General features: G+C 38.6%; 1 protein-coding gene across 3 annotated transcripts in view; it reads right to left on the bottom strand.

The window, feature by feature from the left end:
* Window positions 1-20,464, bottom strand: part of MOCS1 (molybdenum cofactor synthesis 1) — a 36,881-nt gene that overhangs the window by 5,629 nt on the left and 10,788 nt on the right. Inside the window, exons 2-10 of one of the 3 annotated variants that reach the window (XM_012549036.3) lie at window positions 15,224-15,356; window positions 14,364-14,531; window positions 11,450-11,614; window positions 10,415-10,476; window positions 9,974-10,085; window positions 8,811-8,923; window positions 8,291-8,401; window positions 5,544-5,664; window positions 4,998-5,045 (exon numbers count right to left, since the gene is read on the bottom strand). In XM_012549036.3, coding sequence (XP_012404490.1) covers window positions 4,998-5,045; window positions 5,544-5,664; window positions 8,291-8,401; window positions 8,811-8,923; window positions 9,974-10,085; window positions 10,415-10,476; window positions 11,450-11,614; window positions 14,364-14,531; window positions 15,224-15,356 — 1,033 coding nt within the window. Of the gene's footprint in view, window positions 1-4,982; window positions 5,046-5,543; window positions 5,665-8,290; window positions 8,402-8,810; window positions 8,924-9,973; window positions 10,086-10,414; window positions 10,477-11,449; window positions 11,615-14,363; window positions 14,532-15,223; window positions 15,357-20,464 lie in introns of all 3 variants that reach the window. The other 2 variants (XM_012549037.3, XM_031964903.1) reach the window with 2 other exon arrangements.

The raw sequence follows: 20,464 nt of genomic DNA, 5'->3' as shown, positions 1-20,464 counted from the left end.
CATTTTGTCAACTGCTTTCAAGCAGCCCTCAAGCATTTTAGACTTGCACATTTATATATGTTGGACAGGTTCATTTCAGGATGGCCTTTTCTCTTCCTTAAAGTAGGCCTTTTTGAGGACCTTTCCCTTTGGGGCACATTTTGTTAGTCTGGTTCAAGTCATTTTACATACTTGAAAATGATAAAACTTCATTGGAGGTATCCCAAAAGTAACATTGGACAAGGAATCAAGAGATCTGGGCTCTAGTCTTGGCTATTGCACTAACTTGCTTTATGATCTTGGACAGTTCTACTCTTCTATTCTTAGCCTCGATTTTCTGAAGTAATTATAGAATTTTAGAGTTGGGAAAGATCTCAGTAGGGTTCTAGACCCACTAACCAAACCAATAGTGAAATGACTAATCAATTTTCACTTAACCTCTTGCTTTCAAACCTCTAACAAAGGGGAACCAATCCACTATCAGCCCATCCTACTTACAAGCAATCCTTCTCCTTTACCTTATGCATCCATTTGTCTAAGTATTATAACTCCTCCATGACATGTCTCAGATATATCCTCTTCTGTGGACTCACATAACTAACATTCCAATTTAGGCTTTTGTTACCTGCCACCTATTTGCTACAGCTTTCTAATCAGCCTCTTCTTGCTTCCTTCAAGTCTCTCATATTCCAATCAAAAGCTGCCAAAGTGGTTTTTCTAAAATGTAGCTCTGTGTCACAACCCTGGCTCAATAAACTCCAGTGGCTTCCTATTACATACTCCAGGTGCTAACAGAAAATCCTTTATCATTTTTCAGTGATATCTGACTCTCCATGATCCTATTTGGCATTTTCTTGGCAAAGACACTGGAATACTTTGCCATTTCTTTCTTCAACTCCTTTTACAGATAAGTAAACGGGGGCAGACAGGATTGAACTCAGGAAGATGAGTCTTTCTGACTCCTGAACTGCCACTCTATCCCCTTTGCTACCTTTTGGCAGCTCCTTAAACTTGGCCTCTTTTTATGTTGCCAAACTTTTAAAATTCTACTCTTTCTCATCCATTCTAAAATCCAGAAATATTGGTCCGCTTGCTATATTTAAACACAACCCCTTCATCTACCAACTTTTATATTTTTGTCTGGCAAATCCTCAATCCCAGAATGCCCTTCTTCCTAACTTTTGACTTTTGGAATCGATGGCTTTTTTCAGGACTCAGCTCAAAAAAGGCTTGCTTTTCTTACTCTCCACTGCTACTGCCATCTCTTTGTGAGACTTATTCTGCATGTCCTAATTTCTGTTGTCTAGATCATTAAAATGTGAGTTCCCTGAGGACAGAGACCTAATTGTTTTAGACTTTCTAGCTCTAGAATTTAGCACCAAGCCTGGCACATAGTATGTGCTTAATAAATAATTGCTGATTGATTCAAAGATATTTTTCCTGATGTGAAATGTAAATTTCTTCCTTTGCAATATCCTCCTGTTATTCCTGCTTCTACCCTTTGAAGCCAAACACAAGAAATCTAATTTCTCTTCCACACTTGAGGACTTCTCCAAGTTATAAATTATTTTATTATCATATTAATAATTATTAATTTGGTATTCAAGCTTTCTTTCTATTTTTTTTTTTATTGAGGCTTGGCTCTTCTAGAAGGTCTGCCTCTGAAGGACATGACTGAGATTATCCCTAACGCTCAGGAAACATGCTCTTCAATCTTAGACAAGACCCCTTGACTAGGAGACCTTACTCTTGTTTAGAGTATAATCAAAATCCAGACGAGGCCAGTTCTTACTCAGAGGGAATAAGCCCTCTTCCTGGTACCCTGCCCCTCCATTAGAGTTAGGTGATCCAGCTTAGGAAGGAGAAAACTAGAACAGAGTGGTTTGGATGGAGTTGGGTTCCCCTGTCCAGAATGCTGGAAGAGGTTTAGTCTCATGATAAGCTACATTCTCAGGAGAAGGTAAAGACTTCTAGCCTACTTCTTCATTAAATATCCACCAATCAGGATTGATTTTCAGTTTTCAATGGAAATTCCCTTTCAAGGATTATTTAAAACTATCAGGATCTCCATGGCTTTTGTCTTTTGTTACCAAGAAAAATCACTATTGATTGCTGGCTTAATAATAATTAATAAATTGATTAGTAATTACTCAGAAACTCTGCATCTCAGGGTTTTTCATTCATCATACCCTACTTGAAGGATACTTAACTTGTAAAAATGAAGGCATAGGGTTCACTGAACTTTATGGTTTCTGACAAGATTACAATCCTATGATTCTAAAAATGTCTTTGAATTGGTAGAGAAGGGGAGAGAGGTTGGAGTTGTGATTTCAGTGATATGAGGAAATTTCTTATACATTTAAGTCAGCACCTTCTCAGTTGCTTATAGTTTTGGAAAGTTTGCCTAGAATCCTAAAAAGATAGGATGTTTTGGTCAGAATTAGAATCACAAAGAGAGTAAATTCTAGACTTGAAGACTGACTCTCTAAACACTTATGCCATGCTGCCCTCTTATTAGAAAAAAGTCTTTAGAAAGTCTGAATTATGGGACTGTTCTTATTACATATATATGATCATCACTCCTGGGAACTTGCTAGTTCTTTACCCCCATCACTTCTATTCTATTGGATGTACATATTCTTTAGATTAGACTAGGTGGTTCAGTAGGTAAGAGTGCTGTCAGGAAGTCTAAGTTTAAATCTGGTCTCAAACATTTACTAGCAGTGAGAACCTGAGCAAGTCCCTTAATTTCTGTTTCCCTTAATCCATGGGAGAAGAAATTGGCAAACCACTTTAGTATCTTTGTCAAGGATATCTCATGGACAGTACTAATGTGATATGGTTTGCAGGGTCATGAAGAGCTAGATGTGACTAAAAAACAACAAATTCTTTAGATTATAAAGCAGTATGTGTACCTCTAAAGTTATATTTTTATTTATAAGTAAACCATTTTTAATAGGGCCTCTTTGTCACTTTTGAGATGAGTTTTACATAATTGTTTTTGTGATTAAAGAAAATCCAGGGGAAGAAACCCCAATCAATTTAAAATCCTTTTTTTGGCATTTCTCTTCTTTAAATTATAATTTAATTCTATTTTGTATTTTAAAAAATCCCCTTCATATGCCATGAAGAACTCATGGGAAGAAACCCCAACCAATTTGAAGTCTTGTTTTGGTATCTCTTTTCTTTAAATTACAAATTAATTCTATTTTTTTAAATCTCTTCATATGTCTTGAAGGAGTCATGGGAAGAAACCCCAACCAATTTGAAGTCTTGTTTTAGTATTTATTTTCTTTAAATAATGAATTAATTCTATTCTGTATTTTTTTTTAAATCACATTCCTATCCCATGAACGACTCATGGAATAGTGAATGTGCTGACTTTAGAAATAAAGAATCTCAGTTTGAATTCCAGTTTTGACACTTTTTTGCCTACATGATCGTGGGCAAATCATTTAACCTTGTTTTCCTCATCCATAAAATGAGTGGCATGAGGGTGGGGTAGAATGCCTCTAATATAATAACATAATGCCTCTAACTCCTTTAGCAGTCTGATGAAGCCTAGGAATGCCTGATGAACTCCTTTTCAGAATAATGTTCAGAATAATGCATGAAATAAAATATATAGTATTGTGAGGGAAACCACTTATATTGAAAGAGAGATAATTTTTTATCATACTATACCCTTCCCTGCTATGAAATCTATTCATGGACTCCTTGGGGGTTAGGATTAAAAAGCCTTGTTGTAAGACTCCTTACAGCTCTTAATTCATGAGCCTACAACCTTCATTATCCCCACATCAGTGAAGGTTTCCCTTACAAGTTTGATATGAAGAAATAAGACAGATTCTATAAGAATTATATGGTGAGCACCTGTTTTGTTATTCTGTAGGCAATTATTTTGCAGGCCTTTGTAGACACCATTATTGTTTCTCAAAGTCTAGTAGAAAAAGCCCTGGCTACAGATTCAAGAATTGGGATTCAAATCCCATCTCTGACATTTGCTACCTATGTGATCAACCCATTGAACCTCTTTGGGCCTCAGTTTCCACATCTGTAGACTAGATGTCCTCTGAGTCCCCTTCTAGCTCTAGGTCTGTGATCCAGTGTAATCTTCCCCAATGGCTTCTAATGAAGTGAAGGTGATCCAGGATCTTCAAAGGCACAAGCTTGGAGAGTTCCCCAAGCTACAAAAGTGAAAAAGATGGGTTTGGTGACCAGCCATATGTGTCTGTTTCCTGAGCACCAGTCTAGCTAAACAAGGAGAGCCTCATCAGCAGGGAAGTTGGCTACAGCTGCCGTTTTTGGCCATCTGACCAAGATATGCATGAAAAGCTCATGTCAATAGAAGGTATACTGGGCTGATGAAATCATGGATCCTTGATATAGTGCTCATATTAGTCTGCTACGAGCCCACTGGGTATTAGTCAAGTGGCAGACATCATCTGTTTCTGAAGCAAAAATCTTGCATCTTGATAACAGAGGTAATATGTAGCAAAATTAAGATTCAAATCTAGGTCTTTTCACTCCAAAAGGCAGCTAGATGCCACAGCATACTGAGCCTAGAGTCAAGAAGATTTATCTTCCTGAGTTCAAATCTGGCTTTATTTAGACACCAGTTGTGACTCTGGGCAAGTCATCCAATCCTGTTTACCTCAATTTCCTCATCTAAAAAATGAGCTGGAGAAAAAAAATTGGCAAACCATTCTATTATCTTTTCCAAGTAAATCCCAAATGAGGTCATCATGAAGAAAAACAACTGAACAGCAACTTCTGACTTCACATCCACTATACCTCCTCCCCAAAGTTTAACCCTAACCACCCTACTTCTTGGATTGAACTTTAATGAAAAGGAGATCTATTGTTAAAGATCTGATAACCTCATTGTTCCTTCACTGACTTCTCAGCCACCCAATTCTCTCTCCTTCCCCCAGGGAGTCTCTGAAGGACAGGGAAGGGTAAAGGCAAGGGTAAAGGGAAGGGAAGGGCAAATGATTACGTACTGATGGATCACCCACCGATGAGGATCATGGGTCGGTTCTTCATCTGAGCAATGTTGAACATGCCTAAGTTAGGGGGGAAAATGGGGAGGGAGAGAAAGATGGGACAGAGGGATAGATCAATGAATGGAAGAGATGAATGAACAATATATACACATGGTATAACAAATACCTGTGTGTTCATGCACAAACACAAATGTCTACACACATATACACAGGGAGGCTATTTTTAGGATAACAGGGAAATGAGGTTTCCAGACTCATTGACTTTAATTCTTGATAAACCCTCAGAAAAAGTGGGGAAAAGGGAATAGAACAGAGAAGAGAGAAAGAGACTAAGCAAGGAGCTTATCTTCCTCCTCCATCCTCCCTTTTCCCTCATCCATGGGAGAGGAACATTAGGCACAAAGGGAATGACTAGGGTAAGGGAGAATGCTGAGTTCCAAAACCTAAGACTCTTACCAAGACTTAAACTGTTGCCCTTTCTCCATCCCCAACCCCAACGCTCATCAAATTCCCTCTCACCCTTGTCAATAAATGTCTTCCTTTCCCAACCTCAAATACCTGCATGTTGTTCCTTCTTTCGGCCCACAGCAGCCCCAATGATACTCAGCAGCTCCTCCTCGGAGGCCCCAGCTCGAAGGTGATCCCGTAGAGACACTTCTGAATTTCCAAAGAGGCAAACCTGCCAAATATCACAACATAGAATCGATGACAATCATCCTCATTCCTGAGATTTAGTCCCTCAGATGGGGGCCAAATATCTTCCTCCCACCCTTGACCCACTGATCTTGGAACCAAAGGAAATGGATTAGTGCTATATGAAGAAAGGATGAAGGCAGATATAAGGATGCAGGCTGGTACAGCAGAAAAATCACTGTTTCTGAAGTCAGGGGACCTATGCTCAGATTGTGATTAGGTGATATAATATGTAATGTAATCAAATTGCTGTTTGTCTTGGAACAGGGGGAGATAAGGGAAAGAAGGAAAAAATTTAAATGCAAAGTTTTATAAAATGTATATTTAACATTTTCTTTACATGTATTTGGAAAAATAAAATAGTATTGGGAAAAATTAGATGATACAGGAGACAAAAACGTGGGACGTGGCAACAGGAACCACTAGTTTCAAATCCAACTTCAAGCACATACTTGTAGTAAGAATTAAAAGACATATATAAAGCATTTTGCAGACCTCAAAGCTCTATAGAAATGTGTCATTCATCTTTTTTTCAGTCATGTCTAATTATTCATGACTTCATTTGGTCTTTTTTTTTTTTTTTTGGCAAAGAAGCTGAAATAGTTTGCTATTTTTTCTCCAGCTCATTTTATAAATAAAGAAACTGAGGCAGATAGGGGTTGACTTGCCCAGTATCAGAGGCCAGATTTGAACTCAACCTGTAAAGATCTATCTATTGCATCACCTAGATGTCTATAACTTCACTTCCCTGGACTTCATTTTCCTTATTTGTAAGAGGAGAAGCTTCCTAAGTAAGTAGCTTCCAGCTTAGGATCTATATTCATGGGACATCATGACAATAATAATAATAAAAAGATGCTCTTGGGTATTCAGAGGAAAAGGCTAACCAGCTTAAAGATAGAGGGGGCCCTGCCAGGATGACCTGCAAAAATCATTGCGCAGATTTTAGGTCAGTCACACATGAGTGTCCCAAAGTTTTTCCACTTGGAAGTTCCAGTCAACTCAGTTTCTAAAACTGAAATCGTCCTATACTTAAAATAAACTTTTCTTCCATAGGTCTCTATTTCTGCCAATGGTTCAATCACTCTTTGTCACTCTATGACCATAACTTCAGAATCAGCTCTGGGAAGAAGTCACTCATTAAATTCTGTTTTTTTTTATTTTCTTTCAAAATATTTTTCAAATCTGGAATTACTAAAATGATCTCCTCATTGGTCTCCTTGCCGCTAGTTAGCTCTACTTTAATCCTTTATTCACTAAAGAATCTTCCCTCTAAATGTATTATTTCCATCCTGCCCCCTACCAATTGCCACCACGCCATTGCCAAGCCAAAAATCTTTGGTGGCTCTCCACTGCTTACAGGACAAAGTCCATATTCCTCATACTACTAACTGAGGCCTTCCACAGTCTGGTCCCAATTTATTTTTTACCAGGCTTATCTCCTCTTACTTTCCCTTCTCTACATTCTCTGATGCAATCAAACTGATCTAGTTACCATTTGCTGAAATTTAGCTCTTTTATACCTTTGTTCACAACACTTCCTGTTCCTGGAATGCCCTTCCTTGATCTTCTATATCTATCCAATTTCTACTTGGCTTGTCTCTAATGCTCCCACCTCTAGGAAAAGTCAGGGCCACCATTCTAACACACAATAATAGCACTTTTTTCTGATCCCTGCAGTACTTGGAACTGTACCTTGTAGAAAGGTTGCCTTCTTTAAAAAAATTTTTTTTCTCATGTATTCTTTTCTCTGAAACTATAAGAGTTTAAAGGATAGAGTTATACTTTTCTGCATGCTTCTCCCACAGTAATCTAGAATGCTGGGCACCCTGAATATAATCATTAAATACTTATTAGATAATAAACAGGTTCATTGTCAAGGATAATATCACTAGCTGCAGTGTCCCAAATTGGCGGTCCTGAAGCAGAGTCCACATGACTCTTCCAGTCTTTGGTTTTAGTAAGCTCCAGCCTCTTTGGTTGAACAAGGGGATATAACTGGGATTATTTTTTTCAAAGCAAAGAAAAGGAGAATAGGGCAGAGAGGAAGCTTCTAAGCAATCATAATCCACCTTAGAGTCAACCCCTAGCCTGGAGCTCAGAGAGTCTCATAAGGCTTAAGAGGAAAGCTCATCCATAGTCCTTTTCCAATTATCTCCCAGGTAATGACGCAGAATATATCTCAAGGTTGACCTGTCTCAGCATGTCATCTCTGTGTCCTGTTTGCTGAAGAAATCCCTAAATCAGAAATCTCAACCTCTCTTGTTTCATGGATCCCCCTGGTACTCCAGTGAAGCCTAAGGATCCCTTCTCAGAATAATGTTTTTAAATGAATAAAATAAAATATATAGTATTACAAAGAAACCCAATTATATCAAAATATTCTAAAAATTTAAGTTCATGAACCCAAGATTAATAACTCCTGGTTTATAAAGTCAATCTTTTTCATCATTTCTGTACCTATCCCCTTATATAATATCTCAGGAGGAAGAAAGGGAAGACATTAAGGATGGTGGAGAAGGAAGGATGGGGAATGGAACAACACTGGGGAAACAAAACACTTATTTGAAATGACAGATTTGCTGAGGCAGGATGGGGAAGGGGGGACCCACCTTGAGGTTTCCATCAGCTGTGATGCGAAGGCGGTTGCAGCTCCCACAAAAATGCTCAGACATGGAAGTGATGAAACTGATCTGGCCTCGGGAGCCAGGGACTTTGAAGGCCTGAAGGAGAAGAAGAAACTTGGAGCTACCAAGATTGTGCTAGGGAGATGAAACCTCTCTTAATATCTTAGCAGGAGCTACCACTACCTAACCCTTCCTCCAGAAAGACTAATTCCCAATGCATTAAGGGTTTTTTAAACCATCTCTTGCTCTTCATACCAAAATATTCCCTATGTATATCATGGAGGAGAGCTGCCCTCCAATCCACCCCAGTGCTCCCACTCCCCCAAGGGATCCAAGACACATGGGAAGTTTTTATTTTATTGTTTTATTTTCAATTATCTTACCTTACTCCCCCATCTTACAACACCTACCCCAGACCTCCTACTCTGACACACCAGTCACTTCCTTTGGGGGGAAGATACGGGCTAAGCTCTGTCTTAGATCCCAGTCCTAGTTCCCCTCCAACCTTAGACGTGCTACAGTCTTCCTCTGGAAGCTTCTCCAGCTCTGGCCAGCGCTGTTGGATCATATCCAGCATTTCCTTATAACTGACCATCTTCTTAAAGTTCCATTTGTTACCTGTGGGGTCAGCACATAGCAGCCTTGGTCACTTTCCAGAAAATCAAAAATTGCAAATTTCTGTAATCTTGAACAAGTCACTTTAGTTTCCCTATCACTAAGATGGACATAATAGAGCTATTATTATCATTATAAAAATCACAAATTTAGAGATTCATAGGATATTCATTCATATGGGGCAGGACCCCAAAATTAGGCGGGTCCTTATTTTCCTTCTAGTATAAGAATGTAAGTAGCAAAGTGGCAATGGACAAATCATTTGACTTCTCAAAGCCTGTTTCTTCAATTGTCAAATGGGGATAATGATACTTTCATTACCTACTTCATAGGATTTTTATATGAGAAGAGTGCTATAAACTATAGAGTGCTACAAAAATGTGAATTATTAATAGTAAACAGGCAGCTAGAAGATGCAGTGGATAAAATCTAAACCTAGCGTCAGAAAGACCCAAGGCGAAATCCAGCTTCAGATAATTAGGAACTGTTGATCTTAAGCAAATTAGGATCTATTTGCCTCAGTTTCTTCATCTATAAAATGGGGATAATAATAGCACCTATCTCCTCTGGCTATTGCGATAGTAGCATAAATCAGCATTTGTAAAGAAATTACAAAAATTAAAGCTCTGTACAAATGCTAGATTATTATTATTATTATTTGGAGCTACATAATTAGAGTTCAAATCCCCAGATCTCCAACTCTGGGCAAGCCACTTTGATTCTGTGAAGCTCGATTTAATTGTCTATAAGAATAAGAAAGTTGGACTAGATAATCCCTAAGGTTCCTTCTGGCTCAAACATGATTCTTCAATTCTAAAATCTACTCCAATCCCTGCTATCCATGGCTCCTCTTCTAGGACTTAGAAATGGGTAAGTCGTTAAGACATCCTCAGTGAGGGATCACTGAGAAGTTCTGACACATTATCAGAATTCCCAATCAAAGAGATCCATTACTGGGAGCAACTAGACCCCTCAATATTGAGGCCATGATGATGCCCTAGCAAAGCTCAGTCTTGTAGGCCTTAGGACCCTTCCCATAGCCCAGTCACTAACCATCAAAGGGCATGTACTCTATGAAGCGCACATCCAGTGGGAGTCCCTCACTGAGGGCCACAAAATCCAGCAGCTCATCTTCATTGAAGCCACGCATTACTACGCAGTTCACCTGGCCAGGAAGGGACAGCATGCTCAACATTATCCAAGTTATCCCCCCTCCCAAGCAGCCCCAAATACAACAGTCCCCTGGGAATCTAAATAGCTCCTGGAACTTCCCATTATTTTTGTCCCTCCTCATCTTCCTTTTTGTGACCCCCTCCCATTCTTGCTTCCTTTTGGGATCTGATAATGTCAAATCAATGGGGCCAGAAGAGATGAAAGGTTGGGAGCTAAAAGGAAGAAAGAACATGCACTGAGGGGCCAGGTAGTTGATGTGAAAGGAAGGGACTAGTGAAATGAATGAAACAAGGAATTAATAGCAAACAAATACTCCCTCACCTTCACAGGATAAAAACCCAATTCAATGGCCTTGTGAATGCCTTCCATAACTTTGTGGAAACCTGTATGGGAAAGAAGGGAAATGAGTGGGAAAATTAAGGATTCTCCACTTGCAGTTGTTGTTGTGGTGGCCATTATTGCTATACTCTATGCTGAGATGTCGCTGGTGTTTCTCTCCAATGTCCAAATTTACTCCCACTTCATTTTTTTCTACTTCCCCTGCTTATGCTATTTAGCAGAACCATTAGCCAAGTCTAAACTCCACGGAAAAGCTCAATCTGTTATGTATAAATCTTACAGGGAATTCCAAAGCCAAACAGAATTTGCTCTGATTATTCCAGTAATATGGATTACCCTCCTATGGACTGCCATTCCAGTTTATGAGTGGGTAATAGAAAATCTTTGAAAGCATCCTGAAGTTCCTCAGGCTTGAGAGATTAAGTGACTTATACATTAAGTATATGTCAGAAGCATGACTGAAACTCAGATTTTTCTAACTCCAAATTCCACTGTTTATCCACTTTATCCATTCATTGTGCAAACCTCCCCAGTGCAGAGTGAACTAGATTAAAATGTAATTGGGAAATGTTTTTAACAAAGCAAGTAAAAATACAATGCAATAGAAATAATGTTAATTTGTGGTTTTCCAAGTCAATACAGTGGATACCCACCATACTACATTGCTTTTTCAGTTTCCTTAAAGAAGCAATTCAGTAAGATTCCTATTACAAAACAGGTAACAGTTTGCACTGAGGGAAGAAATTTCCTCATTAAGAGTTCTTTAATTTAAATCATTAGGAGTTCTCTATATATGGAAATCACAATCTGGTTAAAAAAAAAAAGTAAGACTGTCAGACATCCTTTCATTTGGTCCCCTAATCACTTACTTCCTATCTCTGTAATCGTTCTCAAAACTTTCCTTCTCCACTTAAACTACCACTGCCACCCTAATTCAGAATATCCCACAGATTGGGATCCCTCCGTCCCTTCCATCCATTCTTTAGTGCCACCCTCCCATGTATCTTTTCTGGTCACCTTTCCTACGAGTGATGAACTCAAACTTTGCTGGCACTAGGGTGTCTAGGCTGATATTGATGGCATTGAGCCCAGCTCTCTGGAGCTGAGGTAACAGCCGGGCAAGGTTGATCCCATTGGTGGTGATGGCGATACTCTTCAGACCATCCAGCTGATGAAGTTGAGCTGAAGGATAAATAGAAAAGAGGCAGTGAAGGTACTGAATTCAGAATAGTTTGTGTTCTTTAGTAAGATAAAGGAAAGAAAGTAAAGCTTTTGATCAAAAGGAAACTTTTTAAACCTCTTTAGAGCTTCATAATCCAGGTTGTCCCTGGAGACCTTAAATAATAGGGATGGAATTAGAGTGAAGGTTAAATGCCATAAAATTCACCATATCCAATAAGTGGACTTTTTTTTTTTTTAAAGCAATATGATGGCTTTCAAAATGAACTCTTCCACTCTGGCTTCCCACTCTTGCCCTCCACCCAAATCACTGCTTGTGAGCATTTTTACACAACCCTTCTGATAATTTAGTTCAGTTCTATGCTTCAACATGAGCCTTGAACCAATAAGGAAATCAGACCAGTGAAACCATGAAACCAGACAGTAGACCTATATAATCAGATGCAGAATTGGTTCAGTTTCATTGTGTGGTTCCCCTTTGCTAGGAGTAGGGAAAGATTTTGATTATTTCTTGTAGGAGCCACCAGTTGGTTGATTGGATTGGTGAGTCAGGGGAGATAGTGTAGACAGAAACAATAGCAACTTTCACAGCTTATAAGATTCTGAGCTAAAAGGAATCACAGAAGTCATTTAGACCAGAGGTATTAAATAGGCAGCAAAATCCATATGAGGCGGAACCAGATTAAAATGTAATTGAGAGATATTTCACAAAATAAATTAAAATATGATAGAATGCAGATAATATTAATATGTGGTTTTCTAAATCAATATAAGGCTCACAAGGTTCCTGATGAAGTTTCGTATCCACATTTTTATTTTTCAAGTGTGACATCTCTGATCCAGATCATCCCTCCACTTTACAAAAGTCCAGAGATGGGTAGGGATTTAGCTGAGATTCAGACCTAGATCATCTGACTCCAAACAGTGATCTTTTCACTACAAGGTCTGTCCCCCTTTCCTAGTCTATCTTCATCCTCAGGCATGGTCTGATATAACTATTTTCATCAAAGAAATATTTATTAATATAATATGAAGTCCTGAAGTCAGGAAGACCTAAATCTAAATGTGGCTTTAGACACATGTAAAGTCTTGCCTCAGTATCCTCTTCTGTAAAATGAGCTGGAGAAGAAAATGGTATAGTACTCCAGCATTTTTGCTAAGAAAAACTCAAATGGGGAGTTGAATAGTGCAGTAAATCAAGCACTGGGCTTGGAATCAGGAAGACTCATCCTCATGATCTTAAATATGGCCTCAGATACTTAGTAGTTGTGTAACACTGGGCACCTCAATCTTGCCTTAGTTTCCTTATCTGAAAAATGAGCTGGACAAGGGAATGACAAACCACTCCAGTATTTCTGCCAAGAAAATTCCAAATGGGGTCACAAAAAGTCAGATGTTATTGAAACAACTGAACAACAAAATAATATGAGGATAAGCTAAGATTATACCTTAAAGCTGAAAGTATGTACCAGCAAGTCTTCCAAAATGTGAGAAATCAGGGCTGCAGTTTTCTAAGTCTTCCTAAGGAAGAAGGTGCTTTACCTGCCATCTTCCCAACCAGAGGCTGGGAGATTGATTGGTCCTTTCAGGTAGCTTTTTGAGGCCAAATCACAATCAAGGCTCTGGCTACTGATGCTATGTAGGCTATCACGTATCATATCTATGGAGAGCTGTGGAACACTGGAAAGATCCCTAAGTCTGAGGGAGGTCTGGTTCCATCCTGTGTTTCCCCAGGGAAATCCCTTCACCTCTCTGAGACTCATATTCTTTCTCAATAAAATAAGGATCGTGATACTCACACATTTTACTTTATAGGATTGGTGTGAGCATCTGAAGAAATAATGAAAGGAAAGAACTCCATTCACTATATTGTGCCAGCTGTTATTGCTACCTCTAATCCAGAACCCTGCCCATACTATCTCTCCAGAAAAATATGGTAAAACTGAGGTGTGGGGACTCTGAGAGGAGAAAGATGGGGAGGGAACTGGCACCAGACAGAGTTTATGGGATTCAGAATAATTCTAATAGAGCCTGATTCCCTAATACCAAGGCAATACCCAGGAGAGCTCAGCTTCCTCAAGGAAACCATTTCCTTTGAATGAATGTTACCAATATCCCCAAGAGAGTGCTGAGGGAGAGAGGGGGAGGAGAAGGGATAATAATAATCACAGGATTTACAATTGGAAGGGGATCTTAACAGATGAAGCAGGCCAATCTTCTTGTTTTATAGATGAGGAAATTTCAGCCCAAGAGAAGGGAAATTATTTCCCTAAATTCACAAGATGGTGAGTAGCAAGAGTAGGGTTTGAAGCTGATTCCAAATCTATATAAGGAAGATTGGAATGAAATGCTATCAGGATTTTTAAAAGTGGGCAGAGCTCAGGATGAAGCACAAATGCAAGCCAAGGAGCTAAGAGGTAGGGGAGGGTTGGGGGAGCAGTGCTTTTTGGTGAGGGTGAAGGTTAGAAGGAGGCAAAGTAGGGTGCGAATTTGTTCTTTGGGTATATGACCAGAATTCAAGGCTGTTGTAATAGCCCCAGGTGGCTTCTGCAAACAGCAACTGTAGGCTTTAAGTCACAGGACAAGCACACGACATATTTTACAGATACTTCTGGAAAGTGAAGGGCTAGAAAGTGTTAGATTTAGCCCAGATATCCACTACACCCAATTGGATGACTGTGTCTGAGGTGAGAAAGGAGGGAAGGCAGTAGCAGGGATAGGGGGTGAAATTCCAGATTCAGCCAGGACTCACCCACAATGTCTAGCACATCTGGTCTGATGAGAGGCTCCCCACCAGTGAGCCGGATCTTGTTCACCCCTTCCTTCACAAAGAGTTGGGAAAGGATCAGAATCTCCTTTGTGGTCAACAGGTTAGCCTTGGGAGTCAGTGGGACACCCTCCTCAGGCATACAGTACTGACCTGGGAAAGGGCGAGGGGGAAAGTGGGGAAAGTAGTCAGGTCCAAGGCCACCTCAAAGAGCAATTTTCTATTATCTCCAACTCTTGTGCTTCCCCCCACTACAACATAGTCATAATCTTCACCCTAAACACAGCTACAAGCCTGACTCAAGCCTTATGTGACCAACCTAAACAATCTTTTTTTTATTCTGAACTTAATAAAACAAGCATTTATAACATGGCAGAATAGAAAAAAAAAAAAGGATGATTGCATATGAAATTGCAAATCTACTATGTACAACCTGATATTCCTGTAAAAAATATAGTAAAATTATCATGTAACTTTTTTGTTTTTCCCCATTTTTTCTCTCTTCCCCACAACCATGGAGATGCTACCATTAGACACAGTCTAAATCTTACTCTTAAAAATACAGTCTTACTCCTTGCTCTAGCCCTAAGCCAACCCTAAATTTCATCACTTGTGTTGAAATGTTTATTATTGGAGTGGTTAAGTATGGAAGCTCCTTGTCAATAGTGATCAGTAAAAGTCATGAATTCTTCTCTGAACGGATGGAAGGCTTCCTAGAGGAGAAAGACCTGGGGAATCATTTAACTTATGGGATAGATGTTTGGCTATCTGGGATGGGAGCAGTAGAAAGCTAAAATAGTTTCAATGGTGGGAGGGAGGGAGAGGAGGAGAAAATGCCAACTTACAACGAAGGTTACATTTCTCAGTGAGGGAAATGCGCAGGTAGTTGTGTCTTCTGCCAAAGGTATCAGTGAGGAAAGCAGAGAAGGGGGCAGCATGATCTCGTAGAAACTCCCTCCTCCTGGCTGGGGATAGTGCCTGCAGACATAAATCAGTTGGTATATATTAAACACTTAGTATGTGCCAGGTTCTATGCTAAGCACTGAGGAAAATGAAGAAAAAGAAGGGTTAGATTAAGGAAGAGAAAACCTGTTCTAGAATGGTCCCAGATTATCTTCTTCATTACTAAATCAAAAATTGGGGACATTAATGCATTGTTAATGGAGATGTGAACTGATCCAACCCTTCTGGAGAGCAATTCGGAACTATGCCCAAAAAAGCAATAAAACTTCATATTCTTTGATCCAACAGCATCATTCCTAGGTCTATATCCCAAAGATATCATAAAGATAGGAAAAGGACTTACAGATACCAAATGTTTATAGCAGCTTTTTTGTGATGGCAAAGAATTGGGAAACTGAGGAAGTGCCCATCAACTATGGAAGGTCTGAACAAGTTGTAATATATGAATACAATGGGATAGAAATTTGCTATATGAATTGATGAGCAGTTAGATTTCAGAAAAAACCTGGAAAGACTTATGTGAACTGATGCTATGTGAAGTGAGCAGAACCAAAAGAACACTGAACACAGTAACAGCAAGATGACAAGCAAGAGTGAGTGCTTGCTCTGTTCTAAGTTCTCTATAAAAGTCTTTTTGGCCAGTGTACATCTGGCATTCAAATAGATCAAAGCATACTGTTTTCACCATTTTGTGTGTAGTGTGGGTTTTTTCCTTTTGTTCCATTTCTTTTTTCAAACCATGACTAATGGGGAAATGTTTTACATGATTATACATGCATAACCTGTATCAGATTGCTTAGAGTCAGAAAGATTCATCTTCCTAATTTAAATCTGACCTCAGACACTTAATAGCTTTGATGTCCTGACAAGTCATTTAACTGTTTGCCTCAGTTTCTTCATCTGTAACAAAGTAACAAGGAAAAGTGGAAGGCAATCTTAGAGGGAAAGTTATCATCTCTTGCAGGTAACTAAGTACCATTGGCTTGCAATGTCTTACCTGCTTAAGTCCTAAATAGTTGCCTAAAATGCTGAGAAATTAGGTGATTTCACTCAGTAACTATTAGGATCTTGACTCAGGTCAGAGTGGACTTCAGAAGTCATGTAGTCTAACCCCATCATTTTACAAATAAGGAAAATATGATCTAGGGTTTGGTGTAATTTGCCAAAAATCACACAAAAAGCTTAAACTCAGAGACTCCAGAACTAGTTTTCTTTTCATTTTACCACTTTGCCTCCTTCCTGACTCAAAGTCTACCACTCTATCAAATATAAAAGTGCCTATCATTATTATATTACTATTGCTATAATGATTATAGTCATAAGAAGACATAGTAATTCAACAAAATTATCTTGTTATCTGCATTGATGAAAGGAATACTCCTACCTAAGAGATCACATATCTTTGAAGTACTGATCTTTGTAACTCGTTGGTTTGTCTAAGCCCATTTGGGGTTTTCCTGGCAGAGGTACTGGAGTGGTTTGATATTTTCCTTCTCTAGCTTATTTTACAGATGTAGAAAATGAGGCAAAGAGTAAAGTGACTTGGCCAGGGTCATATAGCTGGCAAGTATCTGAAGCCAGATGCTCTATAGTTTGTAACTAAAGAGGCTTTGAACCATTGTCTCATAAATCCTCTTCACAGGAACAATGAGGTAGGGAATACAAATATGATATGACGTCTTCCAAAATCAATGGCTTCCTACTATTATAGTTTTTGTCATTGTTCATTCTTCATTCTTGAAGAGAACTAATGACATCAGGAAGGTGATATCTTGACTTGCAAGTGAACTGGTTTTTCATGAAGTAGAGGTGTACAGTCATCAGTTCCACTCTCCTCTTCAGAGTTATTGGAATCCAGTGCTAAAATACAGGTCAAAACAACTGGCACTGGCCCTGGATGCAGTGGGTAACCTTGACTTTTTTAAGCTAAGATCTTTTCTCAGATTTCATTTGTTTCATATCAAAACTCCCTTCCCTGGCCACTACTTTCCTGTATGTGTTATCTCTTCCCTTGATATGAGTTCTAAGAAAATAGAGTGGTCCTCTTTGATAACAAAGCATGAACAACAACAATTATTTCAGTGACATTTGATTCTTTGTGACCCTATTGGAGATTTTCTTGGCAAAGATACTGGAGAGGTCTTCTATTTTCTTCTCCAATTCATTTTACAGATGAGGAAACTAAGACAAATAGGGTTAAATGATTTGCGCAGGGTCACACAACTAGTAAATGTCTGAGTTTGGGTTTGAACTCATGTCTCCCTGACTGATTGATTGAGACAATGCCTATTCAATAATTAAAGGCTAGAGAAGAATTGAGGCAAAAAATGGCCTAATTTATCTTCAGAAAAAAATCAGTCTGGGAAAGGAAAACCTTTTCTTGCCGAAACAGAAACAATTGTTTTTGACATTCACTCTGCACCATCAAAACCCAAATAATGAACAGACTTCCCACTGCCTATCAAATAAAGGATAAAGCTTAATCCTGGCAGCCAACATTCCCTACTTCACTCTAAGACCATTTTACCAGCTGTCCTGATAAGGGGACTGGACACAGTACTCTGGAGGACTAAAGCTTCTGAAGTTCTAATTGATGAGTTCCCATGTGTGGGCCAACTATACCATGCTCTAGCCGTCCTTCAGTGGTCTCTCTTATCTGCCATTTTCTCAACACCACCTGAATCAGAGACAATGATATCCTGGATCAAATCAATACAAACAATGCTTCAGGAAAGGGTGTCTTAATCTATTCTTTTATGACTCCAGTCACCTTCTCCTGTCTGATTGTTAAGTTTTCAGCAAGAGAATTTATACCTTAGAAATCAGCAAAGATTACAAATCAGAGCTTAAATTATTATTTTCTTGATAGTCTAGGCTCAAGAAAGTAATGGCAAAATGTTAGTAATTTGGATTAAAGTTAAAACCTTGTTGTGCTCACATTTTCCCCAGAAGACCACTTGTTAAACCATGTAATTTACCAGCACATCCCCCTGCTTTTAAGGGGCAACTAGATGGTACAGTGGATAAAGTGCCAGGGTTGGAGTCAGGGAGACAGACATAAGTTCAAACCCGAATTTAGACATTTACTAATTGTGTGACTCTGGGCAAGTCATTTAACCCTATTTGCCTCAGTTTTCTCATCTGTAAAATGAACTGGAGAAGGAAATGGCAAACCTCTCCACTATCTTTGCCAAGAAAATCCCAAACAGAGTCACAAAGAATCAAATGTCACTGAAACAATTGTTATTGTTTATCCTTTGTTCTCAAAGAGGACCATTCTACTTTCTTGGAACTTAATCAAGGGAAGAGATAACACAAATAGGGAAATAGAGAATAGGGAAGACAGTTTTAGTGTAAAAGAAATGAAGGAACAACAACAAGGCCTGCTTATAACTCCAAAATAAAATTTCCCTCCCTAGCTACTACTCTCCAAAAGGTGTTGAATCCTCCTGGTAGAATTTAAGCTTTCCCTCCCTAGCTACTACTCTCCAAAAGGTGTTGAATCCTCCTGGTAGAATTTAAGCTTTTTGAGAGTAGGGACTGGTTTGCTTTATATATATATATATATATATATATATATATATATATATATTCTTAGTGCTTAGCAAGATGCTTAGCACAAAGTAAGCATTAATAGTGATTTTTATATCCATTTATTAATTCAAAATCTGACATTACTCGTCTTACATAACTAAATTAAATATATTGCACATTCCAGCCAAAATAGACTGCTCTTCTTTCTCCAATCTAATTCTGCCATTAAGTCTTCACTCCCATCCCACCATTCCTGGAATGGATTCTTTTTCATTTCCATTTTGTTTAAATCTCTCCCTTTAAGGATCAACTCAGATTCCACTTCTAGGAAGCCTTACAACTTCATCCCTACTGTCAGCCTCAGCAATCTTTTCTTTCTCAAATTCCTCATAGCATTTTTCCTGGACCTTTCTTTTAAATTTCTCCTTCCCTCTTCCTTATATCATAGCTGGTTGTGTCTATCTTTCTCATTTAAAGTTAATAATCATAAACTTAGAATCATAAACATGCATTCATAACATAGTACTCCTATACCCTTTGATCCAGTGGTTTCACTACTAGGAATATATGTACCCCAAAGAGGTCTTTGGGGGGGGGAAGAAAAGAGGAGGACGGCTTAATCTTTATAAAAATACTCCCAGGAGTACTATTTGTAAAGGAAAAAAAAAGAATTCCCCCCAAAAAAAAACCCTAAAAAACAAATTAGTTGCTCACTGATTGGAGACAGATTGAAAAAAAATGTTATATGAATATAATGAAATATTATTGGTAATGTTCAGTCATTTCAGTCCTGTCTAATGCTTTACAACCCCATCTTGGCAAAGACACTGGAATGGTCTGCCATTTCCTTCTCTGGCCCATTTTATAGAAGAGGAAACTAAGAAAAACAGGATTAAAAGACTTTCCCACATTCATACAGCAATAAGTGTCTGAAACCAGATCTGAACTTAAGGAAGATAAGACTTAGTTTCTACAGATCTAGCACTTTATCCACCGCATCACCTAGTGCCCAAAGGAATATCACTATGCCATAACCCCCCCTAAAAAAAATGGCCACAAGATTTAATGGATAAAGAGCTGGCTATGTGTGCAGGAAGTCTTCAGTTCAAGTTATGAAAAGTCGGTTAGGACTGACATGATTGAAGAATAACAATAATGCTGGGAACTAGACTAGTGAATTCACCTGGTCTTTATTTATTTTTTTTTTTAAGAATCAAGTAGTATGAAAAATTCACAGAAATTCACCTGATTTGACTCCAAGCAAAGAAAGCAGAGCCAAAAGAACTCCAAAACAAAACCTGTGAAGGCAGCTATAATCATGTAAAGTCAACAATAACAGCAACAAAAGTTACGTTATATAACCAGAAGCAGTTGAACAAGATCAAGAACAAAAGGTCAGTTTGGTGCAACTATTTAAAGTTAAAACACTCATTTTTCAGATTGGGTTAAAAATTAATAAATAACAAGTTTCAGACATGTGAAACTTTTTTATATTCCTGGTTTCTTTCTTGCTTCCACCTAAATGTTCATTTTTCTTATGTTCTCAGTCATCCATGTGACTATAATGATAAATGTTATTTGAACTTTCA

Source organism: Sarcophilus harrisii, chromosome 4 (assembly GCF_902635505.1).
Source record: "Sarcophilus harrisii chromosome 4, mSarHar1.11, whole genome shotgun sequence".
Classification (NCBI taxonomy): Eukaryota; Metazoa; Chordata; class Mammalia; order Dasyuromorphia; family Dasyuridae; genus Sarcophilus; species Sarcophilus harrisii.
This window is presented reverse-complemented; position numbering and strand designations above follow the sequence as displayed.